At 32.5% G+C, this 12,182-nt stretch overlaps 1 protein-coding gene across 1 annotated transcript; it reads left to right on the plus strand.

The window, feature by feature from the left end:
• Positions 1–924: 924 nt before the first annotated feature.
• Positions 925–10,365, plus strand: LOC134681318 (uncharacterized). Its single transcript, XM_063540893.1, has 2 exons — positions 925–981; positions 8,391–10,365. The coding sequence occupies exon 2, from the start codon at positions 8,392–8,394 to the stop codon at positions 10,072–10,074; it is 1,683 nt and encodes a 560-aa protein (XP_063396963.1). The 5' UTR covers positions 925–981; position 8,391; the 3' UTR covers positions 10,075–10,365.
• The last annotated feature ends 1,817 nt before the right edge of the window (positions 10,366–12,182 follow it).

The raw sequence follows: 12,182 nt of genomic DNA on the forward strand, positions 1-12,182 counted from the left end.
TAGGACTTTTTTCAATATTGTCCTACTTTCCTCTTGGTTGATACATTTCTTGCATTACCTAAGAAATCCTAACTCAGTCTGACCATCTATAATATATGCCATTGAACGTTTAATAACAACAATCAATTAATATTTCGACTAAAATGAGTCCTACTATGTAATACATTGACCTAATTTACCGACAAGTTATAAATATTGTATATTTTCAAACAAAATGTCCGTATGACAAATTGTAGTTTCATCTTTCTCAAAAAAATATAAATTAAAGCAGCGTGAACTATGATAAAAAAAAAAGATGCCAAGCAAGAATAAGTTCTCAAATTCAATAAGTGTCACCTTTGATTATCATGGAATGAATTTCCTCTTTTTCAAAATATAAAAAATGAAGAAAGAAAGAAAATCAATCCCCAAGCTCCTATTGTGTCGAAAGGAATTGACCTTATCCATCAACGAATCTCAATAAAATGTTAATTACAGCATATATACAAGGAAACATCTCTCTATCATCCAATTAATGAAAGTACTAACCTAATTGGAATAATGTAAAACAAATACATGTCTGTTGTTGATTTACAAATCATTTCACCAATCAGAGTTATAACATAATAATTAACAGATGGGATTGGAGAACATAGGTTTAAAAAGAAAACGAAACAGTAAAAAGGAGCCATATACAAGTAGAATGGTTATTTGTGTCTTTTGTTTTTTTAATTACGATCGGGACGCAATGCGAAAGAATTATATCTTTAGAAAATAAAGAATACATAGGCTAAAAAATAAAGAATAAAAAATAAGATGAATGATGGGATGTTTATGAAAATCAATTGAGAATAATGAGAAAATAAATAAAACATTTTGTCTCTGTATGTGAAAAGTTACGTTTAAATAAACCGCGATAATATTATAAATAATCTATGACACATATTGGTCACGTGACAAATTATCTGCCGCTGCTGGGTGTATTGATTTGTTGAATTTCAGGTATAACTTTCTTTTTAACATTCAAAACACTTGGAAAATAACTCTCTTGATGTGTAATTAAATCGTGTTAACCACATTTGATCATAACAAGAATTTTGAAATACTAGAAATATTGTTAATCATTGATTTTCTCATTCTACTTTCGTTTTCCGTTTGCTTTAAACTTGTTTGATATTTGATTAAGTATGATTAAGATAAGAAACATATGTAACCCTAATGTCATATTTAAGTTGAAAATAATTAAATACGATGTGCAATCAACAATAAATTTCTCTCTAAATAAAACAATAAAAGAAAGCATTAGCCCAGGAAGTTTTGACATGAAATATAATTCAAATATTTATTATGTTATACATTGTAATATAATACACTTGTCTAAAAATACATTATTGAACCGACCAACTAAAGATTTCGTGGTTGTTTAGGTACAATATATATGTTTGTTCCCATTATTTTCCTTTTTTGTTCCTCGAGCAAGGGGGATGCAGGGAACGTTCAACGGTTGATACTGGGCATTTGTCCGTCTGTCCGTTTTGGCTCACCTGGCCTAAAAGGCCATGTGAGCTTTTCTCATCACTTGACATCCGTCGTCGTCGTCGTCTGTCGTCGTTAACAATTTTTCAAACATCTTCTCCTCTGAAACTACTGAATGGATTTAAATGAAACTTAGCATGATTGTTCCTTAGATTATCCTGCACAAAGTGTGTGCTTCGATTTTTGATCCGTCAAAAAACATGGTCGCCGTTACTTAAAATAGAACATAGGGGTCAAATGCAGTTTTTGGCTTATATCTCAAAAACGAAAGCATTTAGAGCAAATTAGACATGGGGTAAAAATGTTCAGAAGGTCAATTTCTATCTGCTCTGAAATTTTCAGATGAATCAAACAAACCATTGTTGGGTTGCTGCCACTTAATTGGTAATTTTAAGGAAATTTTGTAGTTTTTGGTCATTATCTTGAATACTATTATAGATAAAGATAAACTGTAAACAGCAAACATGATCAGCAAAGTAAGATTTACAAATAAGTGAGATGACCAAGATTGTCAATTGATCCCTTAAGGGGTAATTGTCCTTTAATGACAATTTTTCACAATTTGTTCATCATATTTGCTAACTTTAAAAAAATCTCCCCTGAAACTACTGAATGGATTTGGATTAAACTTAACATGATTGTTCCTTAGAATATCCTGCACAAAGTGTGTGCTTCGATTTTTGATCCGTCAAAACACATGACCACCGTTACTTAAAATAGAACATGGGGGTCAAATGCAGTTTTTTGCTTATATCTCAAAAACGAAAGCATGTAGAGCAAATCCGACATTGGGGTTAAAATGTTCATTAGGTCAATATCTATCAGCCGTGAAATTTTCAGATGATTCAAACAACCCATTATTGGGTTGCTGCCACTTAATATGTAATTTTAAGGAAATTTTGCAGTTTTTGGGCATTATATTGAATATTATTATAGATAAATTTAAACTGTAAACAGCAAAAATTATCAGCAAAGTAAGATCTACAAATAAGTTAGTATGACTAAAATTTTCAATTGACCCCTTCAGGGGTTATTGTTCTTTATTGACAATTTTTCACAATTTGTTCATCATATTTGCTTACTTTTAAAAAATCTACTCCTCGGAAACTATTGAATGGATTTGGATGAAACTTAGCATGATTGTTCCTTAGATTATCCTGCACAAAGTTTGTGCTTCGATTTTTGATCCGTCAAAAAACATGGTCGCCGTTACTTAAAATAGAACATAGGGGTCAAATGCAGTTTTTTGCTTATATCTCAAAAACGACAGCATTTAGAGCAAATCTGACATGGGAGTAAAAATGTTTATTAGGTCAAGAACTACCTGTCCTGAAATTTTCAGCCGAATTTGGTAACTGGTTTTTCAGGTATAATGCCACTGAATTGATGATTTTAAAGAAATTTTGCAGTTTTTGGTTATCATCTTGAATATTATTATAGTTTAACTGTTAATAGCAAAAATGTTCAGCAAAGTAAGATCTACAAATGAGTCAAAATGACCAAAATTGTCAATTGACCCCTTAAGGAGTTATTGCCCTTTAAAGACTTTTTCACAATTTGTTCATCATGTTGACTTACTTTAAAAAATCTTCTCCTTTGAAACTGCTGTTTCAATTTCAGCCAAATTTAGGCTAAATGAGTTTCAGAGTATCTAGTATAAATTTTATATTTCATTTCCTTGTATGTCAAGAAACATAGCTCCTATGGCTAAAATAGAACATAGAAGATTTTTTTTTTTTTTTTTGCTTTTGAAGAAAATAGGACGATTCAAAGAACATTTAAATAAATTGAAAAGCCAAAATAATCATTGATGAGAGATCTAACCAAAAAAATTGAGGTGAGCGATTCAGGCTCTTGAGAGCCTCTTGTTTCGTTAGTCTTTGTGTCCGTCCATCCGCTCTTGTAAGCGCTCTCATTTGTACAATTCTTTTATGATTTTTATGAAACGTATATCATAGGTTTATTATAGCAATGTTTTGGACGATTTTTTGAAAGAGTTATGTCCCATGGATGCATTAACGATATATAATCTTGCATTGTGATCAGTCTCATTTGTTTATTTCTTGCCAGATTTTAAAGAAACTTAAATCATATGTTTGAATAAGCAAGTCTTAGACGAGTTCAAAAATCAGTGCCCTTCAATTATTTTTTAAAAGAGTGAAGCCCCTTGAAATCATTATTTATGTGTAAACGTTCTAGATCTAATGTGTACATTTTTTGTCAATTTTTTAAAACTTAAATCATAGGTTTATATAAGCTATGCATTCGACTAGTTCGAAAATCAGCTCGATCAATAATATTTAAAAGATTAATGGCCCTTAGTAATATTAATTATATCGAAAATTTCCTTATGAGCGCTGTAATGTGTACAATACTTGCCAGATATTTATCAAATTCATATTATAGGTTTATTTCATCAATGTTATTAATGAGTTAGCAAAATTGATAATTATTAATTATTTTAAAAGTGGTATGCTCCTTGGAAATATTGATTATATGGCAAATAACATTGGGGAGCTCTCATATGTTCGATTCTTGTCAGAATTTCAGGAAGTATGTATCAATGTTTTATATCAGCAATATCTTGGACACTTTACAAAAAATCTTATCAAATATATATATCGAATTATGACCTTTGGAAATATAAACTTTAACGGAAATCACTTTGCTCGTGCTCCGAGCTTTAATTTCTCTATGTATTGATTAAAAGATTGAAATATACACTAAAGAAGGGGTGTTTAAGTTTTTGCCCTTGTAACGTGGGTAGATAAATAAAGGCAACAGTAGTATTCCGCAGTTTGAAATTCATCAATCGATTGAGAAAAAAACAAACAAATCCGGGTTACAAACTAATACTAAATATATGCATTGCGGGTGACATTGGAAAGCTGTATTTTTTATTCAAATAAATTTACGCACCCCTTTCTTATGCATTCTTATTTTTTCGTATATTCATCTATTTCACAGAGAGTATCAGATATGTGCCTTATGTCGTAACTATAATACCCTTTTTTTAACTAATGTGATTTACCGAATTTGAATATTTACCGGATTTGTAAACACATAAGCAATTCGACTGGTGACACACGTGGGGCAGGATCTTCCTACGATTCCGGAGCAATAGGTTTCACCCGAGTTTTTGGATGGGTTTGCATTGCTTAGTCTTTAGTTTTCTATGTTGTGTCTTCTGTACTATTAGTTGTCTGTTTTTATTTTTAATTTTAGCCATGGCGTTGTCAGTTTATTTCCGATCTATAAGTTTGACTGTTCCTCCTGGTATCTATCGTCCCTTTTCTATTCTTTGAGCTTTCTTACAAAATGACGAAAGGTACGAATACTTGACGAATCATACGTAAGACTCGTTTTAGGGATCTTTTATTTTGACAAATTAAAATAGTAGTCGTTTAACTGCGGACAATTATCGTGCATGCAACGACAATTATTAAATTGGATTTTTTTTAGATATATTTAGGACTTCGGGAGGTACGATAGGTAAGAATATGATTAGTGATACCACCAGGTCGAAGGAGATAACACTACAAAATGTTCTTAATATAGAGTAGTCAGACGAAAAAAATGCCCCTAGAAGACTAAAAACCGACCCCTCTCCCACTCTTCAATATTACAATGTTGCACTGTTTAACATAAGAAAATGTCAAAGCAAATACATTGTCTTCTTCCCTAACAGAAACACAATTACTTCCTTGATTCAAAATTGCCAACGCTCAAAATAATAAAATGAAAATGAAAAAAAATAAATGATCTCCATACTATGCCATATGCTGGTGCTCGTTTCATAAATTTTTTGAAACATCATCTCTCCCCTGGTAATATTCATTGCCCCCCCCCCCCTAAATGTGAAATATGATACACCGGAGCAATGGAACGTTTATTGTTGCGTTTAATTGCATGCTGCCTATAGTCCTGAACATTCATGAAATATTAGCCACTGGATAATAAGTGACAAATTCGCGTCTATCTTCCAAACATGTGTACTGTTAAATCGTCCTATAAAATCCACAATATCTTACTGCAAAATTGAAGATTTTTTCTTGTTATACACAGTCTTTTTTCAAAATTTATTCAACATTACTTTTTAAAAACTTTGTAGCATCATTTTGTTAGCAAATTTCGGTATTCCACTTTGACAATTTGCTGAAAGTGTACTGTAACAAACAATAATAAATGTGAATCTTGTTGTTAAATTTAGACTTACGTATTTCAGTAATGTTGTTGAAATGTTAATCATGAAACTTGTGCTTTACAAATTCCCGCGGAAATGTGTGTACTCGTGGTTTACGTAAGTTACATAAAGGACGTAAGTGTATTTGGCACTATTTTTCTCTGTTTGATTATATTAAAACATGTTTTTTTTGCGATATTATTTTTAAAAAAAATGATTCAGAAAAGAATGCTGTTTACTGGATAAAACAAAGACTCTTTTAATTGTTATTCACTGGTATTAAAGAGATAATAGTAACTGCAATTACGATTATACGCATATGGCGACGGCAGATATAGGTAAAATCTTTACAGTCATTTTACTCAAATGTAGCAGGTTTTTGTCACTAGTTACTCAGCTGCAAGGTTTTTCTATACCATTAAATCATATTTGAATCGTAACGGTGCACTGGAATTGTTTAAGCGCTTTGAAAATTGCTGTTGAAAAATTCGGGATGATAATCGTAACTCGGAAAAAAGATAATCGTAATTATGGTATTAAAAAATGCGAAGATGATCGTAGCTGGATAGTGTTTTATTGATATTGACACTAAAAACGTATATCTGATGGCAGATAATGAAACATGTGGCACCCGTCGTGTTGCTTATGTGATTACAAATCCGGTAAATAGTCTAATTCGGTAGGTCACATTCATGAAAGGGAAGGGATTGTAGTTACGACGTAAGGAACATATCCGATATCATTTGTGAAACAGTTATTCCATAACGGTCAACAATCTCGTGATGGCGTCCGTAAAATTTACGAAAAGATGATTTCAACTTCACCATTTGGAACTCTTGGTTTAATAGCTTCCTTGTGAGCAGTAACCCTCTATCAAGAAAATCATGATAGGAAATGCAAGCACGGGAATATCGTATCAATTAGGAGATATATACCCCGTATGCAGGTGCTGCTGGAATGTTGCTTCTTAGAAATGGAAATTTCACAATTGGAAAGCTGAAATCATCTCTTTTGTCGTAAAGTTTGTTTTCAACCGACCCTCATTGTCAATTTCTAGATGTATGTCAAGATATGAAGCCGACTTAACTGTATTTGTAGTATCCTTTATCTCCAATTCGATGGGAAAGATGCGTTCCACATAGTCACCAAATTTTGAATTGTTTAGGGAAAGAACGACATCTATATAGCGGAAAGTAGAGTTAAAGGATATTGCTAACATTGTACAACTTATGTTACGTAGTGGACATTTTCATGAGTGTCGAGTGGACAAAACTGCTTGGATCGTAGTGGACAAAAAGTTTCGTAGTTGACATCAACCCTATACTATGTTGATAACATACTGAAAGTTTCATGAAACTAACTCTTGCTATTTGTTTTGCACGAATAGAATTGAAAAAAAAATCAAAATCTCCAATACTTGTTTCGGAGGTGACCGTTTTGTAGTGGACATATTTACATGTTTACAATCTCCATATTGCAATAGTAACAGGAATGATTATATTCATCAAAACACGTATCAAGCTGTACACTGATTTTGTTTCATAATTTAAAAAAACAGATACTGAAGGAGATTTGAACCGTTTCGAAGTGGACATTAACAAAAATACTCTGGTCCATTTGATTTGCTCTTTTTTGTCAACAATTTAAGTGCCGTTATTAAAACATCATTTCGTTTGTAAGACTCTTATGCGTATATCTCTTGCAAACTTTGAGCATAAATGTTGAAAAGGGCGTCTAGGGAAATGCCAGGAATCCATAGCTTATTAGTCCCTCTAAAAATAGTATGTTTCTTTGCTTTAAAAATGTTAAATCTAATTCAATGTACTGACTGCTTAAAAGAATACTTGAAAAGATTAAAAGCATTTTTGTTTCAAGTGGCTGTGACAAGAAATCACGGTTTTGTAAATAAAACGCCAATAAATCGAGAGATATATAAGTAAATTTGTCTTAAATATTAACCTCTAAGTTTCTTCATTTTTTCCCCCGTTAATGTCATCAATTAACTTTAGACTTGCATTTTAATACACACAATACCATTGAAATCTGAAAGACACATTTAATTTTTTAGTTACTATTATCCGATAAAGAAATTACGATTATCAAACAAGAAAAAATCCATAGAGTTACGATTATCATCCCGAATATTTCAACGGCAATTTTCAAAGCGCTTAGACAATTCCAGTGCACCGTTAGATTCAAATATGATGTAATGGTATAGAAAAACCTTGCAGCTGAGTAACTATTGACAAAAAAATGCTACATTTAAGTAAATTGACTGTAAAGATTTTACCTACATCTGCCGTCGCCATATTTGGATAATCGTAATTGCAGTTACTATTATCTCTTTAATACCAGTGGTATTGTACAAATGAAATACGTGTTCCCTTTACGTTCTTTCGTACCTTTCGTCAATTTGTAAGAAAGCTCTATTAGGGATTAAATGTATGTATGCCGCATCAAGTTAATACATGTATGAGTTAGACACATAACACTAAAAACTACAAAAAAAAAAGAATAACATTTAGCTTTTAATTGGAATAGAATACATAGAACTCCTTATCGAAGAGTTTACGACATGTCTCTATTGAACATTATGAATGATTGAATGAAAAAAAAACATTTCAAATTAATCTACACAAAAGATTTAAGCTAATTAACGTGAAATCAATGTTTTCACTCTTCTTTTTTTCAGCATGTCGAGTGAGTTGACCTTATGTGGAGTATGTGAATACCGCAACATCAACAAACCCTCTGTAGTCTGGTGTTCGGAATGCGACGAAGGACTTTGTGGGGAGTGTAAAGAGCATCATGCAGCTTCGAGGGGGACCAAAGAACACATTATTGTTCAAATATCCGAGTATCAGAAGCTTCCTTCCAATATACTGGAAATTACTCAAACTTGTCCAAAGCACAATGAAAAATACGTTATATTTTGTAAGAAACACGATTGTCCCTGTTGTAGACGATGTGTTACTGAAACGCATGCCAATTGCAGAGAGTTGAACGTGATAGATGACGTTATCCAAAATGTTAAGTCTTCAAATGCATTATTAGAGATTGAACAAATGCTTGTGGAGGTCTCGGGCAATTTACAGAGAATAAGAAAAGGTCGACAAGACAACATTCAAAGTCTGAAAGAGAACAAGACCAAAATTGAAATAGAGATCAAGGAGACACGAATGTTGATTAACGATCATCTCGATAAATTGCAGGAAATTCTAATGAAAGAGTTGTATGCCGCTGAGGAAAAAGAAAACAAGAAAATCAGCTGTTTAATATCATCCATACAAGAGAAAGAAAGGGAGATTACAGAATGCCAGACTAATTTAGATAACATAAAACAACATGCCTCAGACCTCCAAACGTTCTTGGCAATGAAACACATCCAACAAGATGTAACAAACAACGAATCATTCCTAGAAGCTTTATTGAAAGAAGATAAATTGAATCATGTGATCATTTCTTTTGAAAAAGAAAACACATTTGAATCTCTACTTACCGCTCTAAACAAGATGGGAACCATTATTTTGGATTCTAGTACAAGTGATATAACACTTACAAGCAGGAAGAACAAACAAGTGCAGATAATGGTACCTATGACGCCTGTTGCTACCATTGATGATCTTAAACTTACTTTAAAACAAATCGTGAAAACAATTGGCGGGAGTGTAACTGGTTGTTCCGTGCTTCCTGATGGCAGAATGATTTTTTCCTGCTACTCAAGTCACAAAATATATGTGATGAAAACCGACGGATCGTTAGATTTTACATTACAGACAGGATCGTATACATCACATATACACTATATAGAGGACAGTCAAAAACTTGTTGTGACATCTGGCATAGACATGTCTATCACGATAATCGATATTAAAAACAGAACAACTGAAAAATCTATTAAAGTCGGGTCATGGATTTATGGAATAGTTCACAAAGATGGGAAATTGTTCTATAATGGATATGGCAGTGGATTATGTGTTGTAAGTTTAGATGACGACTCAGTGACACATCTAGTTAATGCTGCTTTGTCTCAATACAGTAGCATTGCAATATGGTCAGACCAACTTTATTATATAATCGATGATTCAGTAGTATGCTGTGATCTTCAAGGGAAACTAAAATGGAAATCAGAACTTGCAGCATTTCTTCCAGATGCAGAAGGTATTGCGGTAGACAATCACGGACGTGTTTACGTATCAGGCTTTTATTCTCACAATGTCGTTGTTATTTCAACAGACGGAAACAAACACAGATTGTTGTTGTCAGAGAATGTTGGTATACAATGGCCACAAGCTTTGTTCTTTGATCGAAAAAATAACAAGCTTCTAGTTGCGAATCAAACAAAAGAGGCATTTCTTTTTGACGTTTCAAGTTAATGAGCTGATACGATATTCTCTTTGAAAAGAAACATAATATAACCTTTGCTTTTTGTATGTTTTGTGTTGTGCATGTACTGATTTTGTGTCATGGATGGATATTCCGTATCCTTTGTTTTTCTATCATATAAAAATGTGTTGAAGTCTTGAACATTCTATGTTCATACACCCAGTCTTTTGTTTAACTTCAAGTGATTTAGTCGTAAAACATGTAATTGCTTTAAAACAATCACACTTACAACATATGAAGTAGAAGCAATAATTAATAAAGAAATAAATTTAAAAAATATTGTTATTGTTTTGGTCTGTTTTTGAGATCAAGTATACCCCTTAGAGATTGGTAATATGATGTAGATGAATTCAGCAACTCTTATTGGATATTGATTTATTTAGTGAACTGATTTTGGATGAATCACAGTGTATGGTCACCAAACCTTTAAAGTGAAAACGGATGGTCGTTTTAAAATTTAAGAATTGAGTATGATAATTTAAATTGATCTTTTATAACTTCACTTCAGTTATTTCCCATTTTACCATGTCGGGCCTTTTATAACTTGCTATGCAGTATGGCTGTTAAGCTCATTGTTGAAGGCCATACGGTAACCTATAGTTGCTAAAATGTATGTTTTTTGGGGTCTCTATTGATAGTTGTCCCAATGGCAATCATACAACATTCTCTTGATTTTAATATTACTTTGTAATTCATAGTTATTGATGATATGCGTCTTTTTTCAAACTGATATAAAAATTTGGCACGAATGAACGTAATAAGTGTATTTGACAACAAAAATAATGAATATTTTAATATTAAAAAAGAGACTTTCATCTTTAAATAATACCATAATCAAAAATAAAATAGCTTATTTTTCCTTTTCTTAATATTGATATACAGATTCATATTTCTCCACAGGTGGTTAGATATCGATGATTTATTAGACAATATAGATAGAAAACATTTAGAAATCAAATGCAAAATGATAATGAAAACAGCATATTGAAATAAGATGATGTGGTATGAGTGTTAATCCGACAATTCCCCATACAAGTCACAATGTATAAAAAGTAAACCATTATATATTGTAAGTCAACATATTGTTTTAACACGGAGCCTTGTCTCACAACGAACAGCAACCTGTAAACTACCCTAAAAATGACTAATGTAATACAATTCAAAGAGGAAAAAACCTACGATCTAATCTATAAAAAAACCGTTGTATTTCCATTTATTAATTATTACACCTAATGGAGCTGCATAGACCGGCTGTCGAAAGCAAAAGCGTATCCTGTCATGTATGCATCAACGATATCGAAAGATCAGGGCAAAAACATGTCGTTAGAGAGTTTGGTCATAAACATTTCATATCGGTCAACACATTTTTCATGTTGACCGTAGGGTTTATGAAGTGTCGGTGTCAGTCGTTTTACATCATAAAACTGTTTAATAAAATTGAGATTTGAAATGGGGAATGTGTCAAAGCAACAACCACCTGACCATAGAGCAGAAAACAGCCGAATGCCACCAATAGGTGCTCAATGCAGCTAGATACTCCCGCACCTGGAGGCGTCCTTCAGCTGGCACCTCACCCATTATGTATACTAGTACAGTGACAATGGACGTCATACTAAACTCCGAATTATACACACGAAACTAAATTTAAAAAGAACAAATCTAACAAAGGCCAGAATGTTCCCGGCTTAAGACAGGCGCAAAATTGCGGCGGGGTTAAACATGTTTTTTGATATCTCAACCCTCCCCTATACCTCTAGCCAATTGAGAAAAAAAAACGCACAACAATACGGACAGTAAAACTCAGTTTAAGAAAAGTCTGAGTCCGATGTCAAAATATGAAGTAAAAGAAAATAAACAAAATGACAATAATACATAAATAACAACAGACTACTAGCAGTTACTAACATGCCAGCTCCAGACCTCAATAAAACTGATTGAGAGGTTATGTCTTCATCATATGAATATTAGACACAATCCCTCAAATGTTTTGACTAGTTTATGATATCGAAAACCCTGATGTAATAATTTTTCATGAATACATAAATGTTTCTCCCTAAAATCTAATACGTTGTTAAATACACAGCGAATCATACAAATT

Source organism: Mytilus trossulus, chromosome 8, assembly GCF_036588685.1.
Source record: "Mytilus trossulus isolate FHL-02 chromosome 8, PNRI_Mtr1.1.1.hap1, whole genome shotgun sequence".
Lineage (NCBI taxonomy): Eukaryota > Metazoa > Mollusca > Bivalvia > Mytilida > Mytilidae > Mytilus > Mytilus trossulus.